General features: G+C 37.6%; 1 protein-coding gene across 1 annotated transcript in view; it reads right to left on the minus strand.

Moving 5' to 3' along the window:
- Positions 1–13,980, minus strand: part of CCDC66 (coiled-coil domain containing 66) — a 59,476-nt gene that overhangs the window by 12,207 nt on the left and 33,289 nt on the right. Inside the window, exons 12-13 of the mRNA XM_044912793.1 lie at positions 10,587–10,731; positions 9,369–9,494 (exon numbers count right to left, since the gene is read on the minus strand). Of these exons, the coding sequence (XP_044768728.1) occupies positions 9,369–9,494; positions 10,587–10,731 (271 nt within the window). The remainder of the gene's footprint in view (positions 1–9,368; positions 9,495–10,586; positions 10,732–13,980) is intronic.

Genomic DNA, 13,980 nt, shown 5'->3' on the forward strand with positions numbered 1-13,980 from the left:
ACATTACAACCGATACCAGAGAAATACAAAGGATCATAAGACTACTGTGAACAATTGCACACCAACAAATCTGACAACCTAGAACAAATGGATAAATTCCTAGAAACATACAACCGTAAAGAAAAATCCAAACAGACTTATTACTAGTAAGGAGAATCAGTAACTAAAAAACCTCCCTACAAATAGAAGACCAGGCCCAGACGGATTCATTGGTGAATTCTATCCTACATTCAAAGAAGAATTAATACAAATCCTTCTCAAACTCTTCCCAAAAATAGAAGAGGAGGGAACACTTCCAAACTCATTTTATGAGGCCAGCATCACCCTGATACCAAAATCAGAGAAGAATGCTACAAGAAAAGAAAATTACAGGCCAATACCCATGATAAATATAGATGCAAAATTCCTCAACAAAATATTAGCAAACAGCATGATCGAGTAGGATTTATTCCAGAGATGCAAGGATGTTGCAACATCTGCCAATAAATCGAGATACAATGTAGTAACAAAATGAAAGATACAGATCATATGATCATCTCAACAGATGCAGAAAAAGCATTTGACAAAACTCAACATCCATTTATGATAAAAATTCTCATATAGAGGGTATAAAAGGAATATACCTCAACATAAGACTATATGTATGACAAGCAAATAGCTAACATCATACTCAGCAGTGAAAAGGTGAAAGCTTTTTCCAAGATCAAGATCAAGACAAAGATGTCTGTTCTCCACACTTTTACTCAACATAATACTGGAAATCCTGGCCATAGTAATTAGGCAAGAAAAAGAAAAGGCATCCAAGCTGGAAAGGAAAAAGTAAAACTGTCACTATTTACAGATGACACATTATATATATATAGAAAACTTAGAAGACTCCACCAAAATCTGTCAGAAAAAAACAAATTCCATAAAGGTGCAGGATATAAAAATCAATATACACGAATCTGTTGTGTTTCTATACACTAATACTGTCCGAGAAATTAAGAAAAAAATCTCACTTGCAATTGCATCAAAAATAAAATACCTGGGACGCCTGGGTGGCTCAGTTGTTAAGCATCTGCATTCAGCTCGGGTCATGATCCCAGAGTCCTGGGATCGAGCCCCCTCATTGGGCTCCCTGCTCCACAGGAAGCCTGCTTCTCCCCCTCCCACTCCCCCTACTAGTGTTCCTGCTCTCGCTGTGTCTCTGTCAAATAAATAAATAAAATCTCTTTAAAAATAAATAAATAAATAAAATACCTAGGAATAAATTTAACCAAGGAGGTGAAAAACCCATACACTGAAAACTTTAAGACATTACTAAAAAAAACTAAAGAATACACAAATAAATGCAAAGACATTCCATGCTCACTGACTGGAAGAATTAATATTAAGATGTCTGTACTGTCCAAAGCAATCTGCAGATTCATTACAATTCCTACCATAATTCCAATGGCATTTTTCAACAGAAATAGAGCAATCCCACAATTTCTACGGAAACACAAAAGACCCTAAATAACCAAAGCAACCTTGAGAAAGAACAAAGCTGGAGGCATCACTGTACCTGATTTCAAACTACATTATAAAGCTATAGTAATCAAAACAGTATGGTACTGACATAAAAACAGACACAGATCAAAAGAACAGAACAGGGTGCCCAGAAATAAACCCACACTTATACGGACAGTTAATTTACAACAAAGGAGCCAAGAATACATAATGGGGAAAGGACAGTCTCTTCAGTAAATAGTGCTGGGAAAACTGGACGGTCAAATGCAAAATAATGAAACTGGACTACTATCTTACACTATACACAAAAATGAACTCAAAATAGATTAAAATCTTGAATATAGGACCTGAAACATAAAACCCCTAGAATTGAAAACATAGCCAGTAAACTCGACACTGACTTTGGCAATGGTTTTGTTTTTAACCTGAGTCCAAAAGCAAAGGCAACAAAAGTAAAAGTAAACAAGTATCAAACTAAAAACATTCTTCACAGCAAAGGGCAAAGGAAACCAACAAAATGAAACCCTACTAATGGGAGAAAATACGTGCAAATATTTGGATATTAACCCAAAATATATAAAGAAATCATACAATGCAACAGCAAAAGCAAAGATACAATCTGATTTTAAAAATGGGCAGAAGAGGGGCGCCTGAGTGGCTCAGTCGTTGGGCGTCTGCCTTCAGCTCGGGTCATGATCCCAGGGTCCTGGGATCGAGCCCCGCAACGGGCTGCCTGCTCTGCGGGAAGCCTGCTTCTGCCTCTCCCACTCCCCCTGCTTGTGTTCCCTCTTTCGCGGTGTCTCTCTCTGTCAAATAAATAAATAAAATCTTAAAAAAAAGGGCAGAAGATCTGAACAATTTTCCAAAGAAGACCTACAGATGGCTAACAGCACTAATTAGGGAAATGAAAATCAAAACCACAGTGAGATACGGCCTCGTACCAGTCAGAATGCTGAGTATCAAAAAGAGAAGAAATGACAAGAGTTGGCAAGGAGATGGAGAAAAGTGAACCCTCATGCACTGTTGGTGGGAATTGTAAATTGGTAAATTTCCACTATGGAAAACAGTATAAAGGTTCTTCAAAAAATTAAAAGAACTACCACATGATCCAGCAATTCCACCTCAGGATATTTATCTGAAAGAAACAAAAACTAACTCAAAAAGATACATGCACTCCCATGTATACTGGCAATAGCAAAGACATGGAAGCAACCTAAGTGTCAGACATAAAGAAAATGTAGTGTGTGTACACACACAAAGGAATATTATCCAGCCATAAAAACAAATGAAATCTTGCCATTTGTAACCACATGGATGGACCTTGAGGGCATTATGCTAAGAAAAGACAGAGAAAGACAAGTACCATAATGATTTTACTTATATGTGGAATCTTAAAAAAAAACCTACACACCAAAAAAACACGCAGAAGCTCAAAGATACAGATATTGCTGCCAAAGGCAGCAGTGGGCGGGGAAGGAAGGGCAAAATGAGTGAAGGGTCAAAAGGTACAAATTCCAGTTATAAGTCATGGGGATGTAATGTACAACACAGCGACTATAGTTAATAATAATTCCAAATATAAAAGAGTAAACCTTAAAAGTTCTCATCACAAAAAGTTTTGTAACTAAAATGGTGATGAATGTTAACTAGACTTACTGTGACCATTTTGCAACATACACAAATACAGAATCATTATGTTATACACCTGGAACTAATGTTATATGTCAATTATCCCTGGATTTAAAAAAGTGAAAAGTTAAAGGGATTTCCTGGAAGCTTTAAAAAAAAAAAAAATTCCCAGAAAGATACGTAAAGGGTTGAAAGGATTCACAGTAAGCATGGAGACCTATAATAATAATGCCCAACATGGGTATTACCTTATCACATTTTAAAAAATTTTAAATGAACACATGAGGGCGCCTGGAAGGCTTAGTCGGTTAACTGTCTACCTTTGGCTCAGGTCATGATCCAGGCTCCCTGCTCGGTGGGGACCCTGCCTCTCCCTCTCCTGCTCCCCCTTCCCCCTGCTTGTGCCCTTGCTCCCTCTCTCTCAAATAAATAAAATCTTTAAAAAATAAATAAATAAATAAAATGAACACATGAAAAGATGTTCAACATCACTGGTCACTGGGGAAATGTAAATCAAAACCCCAATGACATACCACTTCGTAACCATGAGAATAGTAAGTGTAGGTGAACATGCAGAGAAACTGCATACACTGCTGATGGAAATGTAAAATGATACAGTTTGGAAAAGTTTTAGAATTCCTCAAATGCTAAACATACAGTTACCTATGACTCAGCAATGCTACTCTTCTCTCCCAAGAGAACTGAAAATATACATCTACAGAAGTTCTGCATGAGTGTTCATAGCATATCTTTAATAGCCGAAAAATAGAATTAACCCAAATGTCCACCAACTGATGAAGAAATAAACAAACTGGGGTATATGCATAAAATGGAGTATTATTCAGTGATGAAAAAGAATGATGTACTGCTACATGCTACGTGATGAACCTTAAAACATTACGCTAAGTGAAAGAATCCAGGCACAAAATACCACATATGGTATGATTCCAATTATATGAAATGTCTAGAATAGGCAAATCTAGAGTAACGGAGAGTAGATTAGTGGTTACATATGACTGGAGACGAGGGAGAAAATGGAGAATGACTGCTGATGAACATGGGGGTTCTTTTTGGGGTGATAAAAATGTTCTAAAATTCATTGTGGGGATGGTTGCACAACTCTAATTGTACTCTTTAAAAAAAACACTGCATCAGAACGTTTATTTGAGCACATTATAGATGAAAACTTCCATAATCTGGGGAAGGAAACAGGCACCCAAACCTGGGAAGCACAGAGAACTCCCATCAAACTCAACAAAAGCCAGCCAACACCAAGACATATTGCAGTAAAATCTGCAAAATATAGAGATAAGGAAAGAATCCTGAAAGCAGCAAGGGAAAAGAAATCCCTAACCTACAAGGGAAGACAAATCAGGTTAGCAGTAGATCTCTCCAAAGAAACCTGGCAGGAGAGAGTGGCATGATATATTCAAGGTGCTGATGGGGAAAAATATGTAGTCAAGAATACTTTATCCATCAAGGCTGTCATTTGGAATAGAAGGAGATAAAGAGCTTCCCAAACAAACAAAAACTAAAGGAGTTCATGACGACTAAACTACTACCCCGCAAGAAATATTAAAGGGGACCCTTTAAGTGGGAAAGACCAAAAGCAACAAAGTCAAGAAAGAAACAGAGAAAATCTCCAGAAACAGCGACTTTACAGGCAATACAATGGCACTGCATTCTTATCTATAAATAATTACTCTGAAAGTGGACTAAATGCCCCGATCAAAAGATATAAGGCATCTGAATGGATAAAAACAAAAAAGACCCATCTATATGCTGCTTACAAGAGACTAATTTATTTTTTTTTAAGATTTTATTTATTTATTTGACAGCGAGAGAGCAAGCACAAGCAGGGGGACAAGAGACTCATTTTAGACCTAAAGATACCTGCAGATTGAAAGTGAGGTGATGAAGAACAATCATGTTAACTGAAGTCAAAAGAAAGCCAGAGTAGCCATATTTATATCAAACTAGATTTTAAACCAAAAATTATAACAAGAGGTGAAGAAGGGCATTATCTCATAAACAAGGGGTCTATCCAACAGTAAGATCTAACAATTGTAAATATTTATGCCAACTTGGGAGCACCCAAATAAATCAATCAGTAACAAACATAAGGAAACTCATTAATAACAATAGGAGACTTTAATACCCCACTTACAGCAATGGACAGATCATCTAAGCAGAAAATCAAAAGGAAACAATGGCTTTGAATGACACACTGGACCAGAGGGACTTAACAGGCATTCAGAACATTTCATCCTAAAGCAGAATACACATTCTTTTCTAGTGCACATGGAACATTCTCCAGAATAGATCATGTACTGGGTCACAAACCAGGCCTTCAACAAGTACAAAAAGACTAAGATCATCCTATGCATATTTTCAGACCACAATGCTGTGAAACCTGAAGTCAACCACAAGAAAAAATTTGGAAAGACCACAAATACATGGAGGTTAAAGAACATCCTACTAAAGAAAGAAGAGTCTAACTAGGAAATTAAAGAAGAAATTTTTAAAAATGCATGGAAGCAAATGAAAACATGACAGTTTAAAACCTCTGGGATGCAGCAAAGGTGGTCCTAAGAGGAAAGTATACTGCAATAATACAAGTGTACCTCAAGAAGCAAGAAAAATCTCAAATATACAAACTAACCTTACACCTAAAGGAGCTAGAAAAGGAATAGCAAATAAAGCCTAAAGCCAGCAGAAAAAAGGAAATAATAAAGATTAGAGCAGAAATAAAAAAACTAGAACAGATCAATGAAACTAAAATCTGTTTCTTTGAAAGAATAAAACTGATAAACCCCTAGCCAGACTTATCAAAATGAAACGAGAGAGGACCCAAATAAATAAAACCAATGAAAGAAGAGAGATCACAACCAACACCACAGAAATACAAACAATTATAAGAGACTATTATGAAAAATCATATGCCAACAAAATAAGCATCTGGAAGAAATGGATAAATTCTTAGAAACATACAAACTGCCAAAACTGAAACAGGAAGAAAAAAATTTGAACAGACCCATAACCAGCAAAGAAACTGAATCAGTAATCTAAAAATCTCTCAAATACAAAAGACCAGGGCCAGATGGCTTCCCAGGGGAATTCTACCAGACATTTAAAGAAAAGTTAATACATATTCTTCTCAAACAGTTCCAAAAAAAAGAGAAATGAAAGGAAAACTTCCAAACTCATTCTATGAGGCCAGCATTACCTTGATTCCAAAACCAAAGACCCCACCGAAAAGGAGAATTACAGGCCAATATACCTGATGAACATGGATGTAAAAATTCTCAAGAAGATACTAGCAAATCAAATACAACAGTACATTAAAATTATTATTCACCACGATCAAGTGGGATTTATTCCTGGGCTGTAGGGATGATTCACAAATGAATCAACATGATACACCACATTAACAAAAGAAAGGGTAAGAACCTTTCTCTCAATTGATGCAGAAAAAGCATCTGACAAAGTACAGCATCCTTTCTTGGTTAAAACTCTTCACAGTGTAGGGATAGAGGGAACATACCTCAATATCATAAAAGCCATCTATGAAAAACCCACAGCAAATATCATTCTCAATGGGGGAAAACTGAGAGCTTTCCCCCCTAAGGTCAGGAACACGGCAGGGATGTCCACTATCACCACTGTTGTTCAACATAGTACGAGAAGTCCTAGCCTCGGCAATCAGACACCAAAAAGAAATAAAAGGCATCCAAATCCGCAAAGAAGAAGTCTAACTCTCACTCTTCGCAGATAACATGATACTCTATGTAGAAAACCCAAAAGACTCCACCCCAAAATTGCTAGAACTCATACAGGAATTCAGCAAAGTGGCAGGATATAAAATCAATGCACAGAAATCAGTTGTATTTCTATATCCTAACAATGAGGCAGAAGAAAGAGAAATTAAGGAGTCAATCCCATTTACAATTGCACCAAAAACTGTAAGATACCTAGGAATAAACCTAACCAAAGAGGTAAAGGATCTGTACTCAGAAAACTATAGAACACTCATGAAAGAAATTGAGGAAGACACAAAGAAATGGAAAACATTCCATGCTTGTGGACTGGAAGAACAAATATATGCTCCCTAGAGCAATCTACACATTCAAGGCCATCTCTATCAAAATACCATCAACTTTTTTCACAGAGCTGGAACAAATAATCCTAAAATTTGTATGGAACCAGAGAAGACCCCAAATACCCAAAGCAATCTTGAAAAAGAAAACCAAAGCTGGTGGCATCACAATTCCAGACTTCAAGCTCTATTACAGTGCTGTCATCATCAAGACAGTATGGTATTGGCACAAAAACAGACACATAGATCAATGGAACAAAATAAAGAGCCCAGAAACGGATTTGAGGAAATCTATGGTCAACTAATCTTCCACAAAGCAGGAAAAAATATCCAGTGGGAAAAACACAGTCTCTTCAACAAATGGTGTTGGGAAAACTGGACAGCAACATGCAGAAGAATGAAACTAGACCACTTTCATACACCATTCACAAAAATAGACTTAAAATGGATGAAAGACCTAAATGTGAGACAGGAATCCATCAAAATCCTAGAGGAGAACACAGGCAGCAACCTCTTTGACATCAGCCATAGCAACTTACTAGACACGTCTCTAGAGGGAAGGGAAACAAAAGCAACAGAAACGAACTACTGGGACTTCATCAAGATAAAAAGCTTCTGCACAGTGAAGAAAATAATCAACAAAACTAAAAGAAAACCTACAGAACAGGAGAAGATATTTGCAAATGATGTCTCTGAAAAAGGGTTAGTATCCAAAATCTGTAAAGAACTTATCAAACTCAACACCCAAAAAAATGAATAATCCAGTTAAGAAATGGGCAGAAGGGGTGCCTGGGTGGCTCAGTAGCTTAAGTGTTTGCCTTCAGCTCAAGTCATGATCCTGGGGTTGTGGAATCGAGCCCTGCGTCAGGCTCTCTGCTCAGCAGGGAACCTGCTTCTCCCTTTCCCTCTCCCTGCCGTTCCCCCTGCTTGTGCTCTGTCAAATAAATTTAAAAATCTTAAAAAAAAAAAAAAAAAAGAAAAGAAATGGGCAGAAGACACAAACAGACGTTTTTCCAAAGAAGACATACAGATGCCTAATAGGCACATGAAAAGATGCTCAACTTCACTCATTATCAAGAAAACACAAATCAAAACCATAATGAGATACCACCTCAAACCTGTCCAAATGGCTAAAATTAATAGCACAGCAAACAACAGATGTTGGCAAATATGTGGAGAAAGGGGAACCCTCTTACACTGTTGATGAGAATACAAACTGATGCAGCCACTATGGAAAACTGCTGGCAGGGGGGTTCCCTCAAATAGTTAAAAATAGAACTACCCTATGACCAAGCAACTGCACTACTAGGTATTTACCCAAAGGACACAAAACTACTGATTCAAAGGGGTGCATGCACCCCGATGCTTATAGCAGTATTATCAACAATAGCCAAAATACGGAATGAGCCCAAATGTCCATCAACTGATGAATGGATAAAGAAGATGGTATATTACTCAGCCATCAAAAAGAATGAAATCTTGCCATTTGCAATGATGTGGATAGAACTAGAAGGTATTGGGGCACCCAGGTGGCTCAGTCGGTAAAACGTCTACCTTCAGCTCAGGTCATGATCTCAGGGTCCTGGGATCAAGCCTGACGTCAGGCTCCCTGCTGAGCAGGGAGTCTGCTTCTCCCTCTCCCTCTGCTCCTCCCTTCTGCTTCTGCTCTCTCTCTCGCTCTCCCCCTCTCAAATAAATAAGGGGGAAAAAAAAAAAAAGGAACAAACTGAGGGGTTATAGAGGGAGGTGAGTGGGGGAATGGGCTAAATGGGTGATGGGTATTTAGGAGGGCACTTGTGATGTGCACTGGGTATTATATGTAAGTGATGAATCACTAAATTCTACATCTGAAACAATTTCACCATATATGTTAACTAGAATTTAAATAAAAACTTGAAGGAAAAAAAACCCAAAACACTTCATTGTAACCTTTGAAAGGGTTAATAACTTTATGCTATGTGAATTAAACCTCAATAAAGCTGTTACAGAGAAATTAAAAATCAAGAAATCCCTTTATTTTCTAATCCTTATTGAAAACTTTGGTGAATTTCTTTTCATTTTTAAACAGCTCAATTCTAAATTGAGCTTAATTCTAACTGTGACATTAATTTTAAGTAAATTTTAAACCAAATCACAACTTTTAAACAAATACCTGTTTGTACAGCAGTATCCTTTTTGGGAGAGGTTGTAGAACTGATACATGTATTCTTTTTACCACTGACATCATCCAAGCCATGTCCTAAATTTGAAATGTTGTTAGTAGATGCATTATATTCCACTTTTATCAACTGGCAAGAGAACTATATTATCCAACATAATGACAGTTCAGGAAGATTAACAGAAAGTATGTGTAGCAGCAACTAAATACACGCAAGATTTGTAGTGCAATTACTGAGTGTGAACACTGCAATAAAAATGTAAAAGGGCTATCCTAAATTTTCTTACAAAAAGTGATCTGCATTTTTATCCCTTATTGAATATAGGGAGATCACTTCATAGATTTCTCCAGAAAAATTGGGTAAAAAAAGTATACCTTTTACCTAATGTGAGCAAAACATTAAGAAAATTTATGTAAAATGATGTTGGAAACAAAGGCAGAAGAAAAATTATTAAATTTCCTTACTACTCACAGCCCATTGACAAGTCCTTGAAATAGGCAGTGACATTCCTCTAGGAACTCAAATGCCTGGATGCTGACACTTTGCTAAGGGCAAAAGGCAATCTTAGCCCGACCCCCACGATCCTGTAAGTCTACTTTAACATAAAAAAATTCCTCTGGAAACTTCCTTTATCTCTACTCGCCCGCCCCCAAATATAGGCTGGCAATCATCCCCCAATCATAAGACCCACTGATATATATCTGAAGGGTCTCATGACTAAGGTTTTATTAGACAATAATAAGTGACCTTTCCCCAACAATAGCTAGCCCCCTCAAGGTCCTGGAAACCTTACTTCCAAATTCCTTAGAAACTTACACTATCCCTAACCCCTCACAACTTGAACGTGTATATAATGGGCCAATCCTCATGACCCTAGTGCAGCTCTTTCTGCCCAGGGGTCCTGTCTCCGTGCTTTCATAAAACCACCTTTTTGCACCAAAGATAGCTCAAGAATTCTTCCTTGGCTGTCGGCTTCGAACCCTAACATCTTTCCTACATCATAAAAGATTACTGGAAAGTGTAACATTATTTAGTTCTACTCTTAAGGCAATTTCCCAAGTAAAATAAGCATTATAAAGTTACCTTAGTTCAAGATCTGAAATTCCTTAAACAATATTTAGTCAATAGGTGTGTTAAAGGTATTAAAAATAGGCAGTTATTTAAAATCTCTTCAAAAGATATTATAAGTAAAATTCTAGTGAAATGCTTACCGCCAAGATTTTTAATCAATCCAGAAGTGTCATGTCCCTTTTGAGCCAATTCTCGGATCCTCTGTTCTTGTTTCAGCCTCTGTGCTAGCTCCTGTGCTCTCTGCATTGTCTGGAATAGCTCATTTGTCTTGAGAGTCATGATTTCCTGTTAATATTGAAGTGCACAAAATTATTAAATACAATTATCAAACACGTACAGACTTGACTATTCTGAGCAGATAAGCTCCTACTATGTGCCAGGCACTATTCAAGATACTGGGAGAACAGTCAACAGCGCAAAGTTTCTCCCTTTTGGAGCTTACATTTTAGTATTATATTCTACAGCTCTATTAGATCACAGATATAAGAACTCTTTTACCCACTGAAGTTACTAAAGTTTTCAAACTTTCTAAAACCACTGGTCAATTCCATCAGAATTCCATTAAGATTAAAAATAGATTATTAAGAGGTAAAACACAAGGTTTATGGCCATTTCTTGCAATTCAAAAAAAATGATACTTGATTTTTTCACTTATATAGTTATTTCATAGGAGTAGTTGGCTCAACCTATTCAACATAATGCAATTAGAACCCAGACCATCTGCCGCTTCATCAGCTAAGTGTGGAGTAAAGGCTGAAAATGGAAAAAATCAAGAAAATGTAGGCTCTGGGCTCCATCTCCCGGGGCCAGGGGAAATGCTCTATGCTCTAGCTCGAATCTAAACCTCCCAAATCCTTGGCAATCACATGTCATTGTAGGATTTGCTCATGTTAGGTCAGCTCAAACATGGCACTTGGCACAAACATACCTATGCTGTGTGCACCACTTAACAGAGATGTTCTCCTAGCTACCCAGGTATCAACTCTTATTTAAAAAGGCTCTTATTTAGCACACAGGGAAACTCTAACACAGTAATAAAATGTATGATCAATCCCAGCCAGTCACTGCAAATATATGCTCCTGTTCACTGTTGGATACAAACAGAAAGGTCAATCATTTCTCTTAGCACATCTAGAATATTTATTAATAATCATTGCTTAGAAAACATTTCAAAATGAAGCACATGTTTTGCGCTGTACTGGCCTTTCTTAGCAGAGAAAGAAACCCAAGCAATATAGCATTTGTGAACCGATCACTTGAAATAATTAAACCTTCTCTAGCTTCTCCCTTACATTCAGAACCTTTATAATGCAAAACTTCAATGTTTTGGGATATAACTTCAAAATTTCAAAATACATGCAAATGTTCAACTTCTGATTATTTTTCCTTTAAAAATACATCCATTTTGGGGGCGCCTGGGTGGCTCAGCCATTAAGCATTTGCCTTCGGCTCAGGTCATGATCCCAGGGTCATGGGATCGAGCCCCGCATTGGGCTCCCTGATCAGTGGGGAGCCTGCTTCTCCCTCTCCCACTCCCCCTGCTTGTGTTCCTGCTCTCGCTAACTCTTCTCTGTCAAATAAATAAATAAAATCTTAAAAAAAAAAAATCCATTTTTACTCTATAATGCTATTTATAATATAAATACTACCAATGGCCATGGATTGGAAGAATTAACACTTAAAATGTCCATTCTATTCAAAGCAATCCACAGATTCAATGCAATCCCTATCAAAATACCAATAGTATTTTCCACAGAACTAGAACAAATAATCTTAAATCTGTATGGAACCACAAAGGACTCCAAATAGCCAAAGCAATTTTGAAGAAGCAGAACAAAGCTGAAGGTATCACAATCTCAGATTTCAAGCCATACATGCTATAAAGCTAGTACTCAAAATACTATAGTAATGACACAAAACAGATCAATAGAAGACAGAGAGCCCAGGAATAAAACCATGCTTATAAGGTCAACTAATCTACAACAAAGAAGGCAAGAATATGCAGTGGGAAAAAGACATCTCTTCAACAAAAAGTGCTGGGAAGGGGCGCCTGGGTGGCTCAGTCCTTAAGCGACTGCCTTCGGCTCAGGTCCTGATGCCGGATCGAGCCCGGCATCGGGCTCCCTGTTCCGCGGGAAGCCTGCTTCTCCCTCTCCCACTCCCCCTGCTCGTGTTCCCTCTCTCATTGTGTCTCTCTCTGTCAAATAAATAAATAAAATCTTTAAAAAAAAAAAATGTGCTGGGAAAACTGGACAGTTACATGCACAAGAATGAAACTGGACCACTTTCTTCCACCATACACAAAAATAAACTCAAATGGATCTAAACTGTGAGACCTAAAACCATAAAACTCCTTAAAGAAAACATAGGCAGTAACCTCTTGGACATTGGCCTTATCAACATTTTTCTAGATCTGTCTCCTCAGGCAAGGGAAATAAAAACAAAAATAAACTGCTGGGATTATTAAAAAAAAAAAAAAAAAAAAGCTTCTGCACAACAAAAGAAACCATCCATAAAAGAAAATGACAAATCACTGAATGGGAGAAGATATCTGCAAACAATATATGTGAAAAGGAGTTACTATCCAAAATATACAAAGAACTAGTACAACTCTGTACTCATTTGATTTTTTTTTTTTTAAGAGCGAGAGCCTGAGCACATGAATGGGCAGAGGGGCTGGAGAAGGGCGGGGGGGGACCTTAAGCAGGCTCCACACTGGGCTAGACATGACCCAGTGAGTATGACCTAAGCTGAAATCAGGAGTTGGACACTTAACCGACTGAGCCACCCTGGTGGTCCCCCCACAACAAATAATTTGATTTTTAAGAAAGGGCAGAGGACCCAAACAAACGTTTTTCCAAAGCATACAGATGGCTAACAGACATGTGAAAAGATGCTCAACATCACTAATCATCAGGGAAATGCAAATCAAAATCATAATTATATCATCTCCCCCTACTTAATATCAAAAAGACAAGAAACAACATGTGTTGGTCAGGATGTAGAGAAAAGGGAACCCTCGTGCACTGCTGGTGGGAAGGGAAATCGGTATAACCTTCTGTGGAAAACAATATGGACCTTCCTCAAAAAATTAAAAGTAGAACTACCACATGATCCAGTAATTCCACTATAAAGTATTTACCCAAAGGAAACAAAAGATATATGCACCCCTGTGTTTACTGCAGCATTATTTATAATATCCAAGATATGGAAGCAACCCAAGCATCCATCAGTAGATGAATGGATAAAGAAGATATGGTATATACACAAAGCAGAGTATTATTCAGCCATAAAAAAGAAGGAGATCTTGCCATTTGCAATAACATGGATGGACCTAGAGGGTATGATGCTAAATGAAATAAGTCAGACGGGAAAGACAAATACCATACAAAGTCACTTACATGTGGAATCTAAAAAGATAAAATGAAAAGCAAAACAAAAAACCCCAAACACACACAAAACCAGACCCACAAACTGGTAGCGGGGAAGAGGGGGTTAGTAAATGAGGGAAGAGGAGTGGGAGGTATAGGCTTT

Source organism: Neomonachus schauinslandi, chromosome 1 (genome assembly GCF_002201575.2).
Source record: "Neomonachus schauinslandi chromosome 1, ASM220157v2, whole genome shotgun sequence".
NCBI classification, from domain to species: domain Eukaryota; kingdom Metazoa; phylum Chordata; class Mammalia; order Carnivora; family Phocidae; genus Neomonachus; species Neomonachus schauinslandi.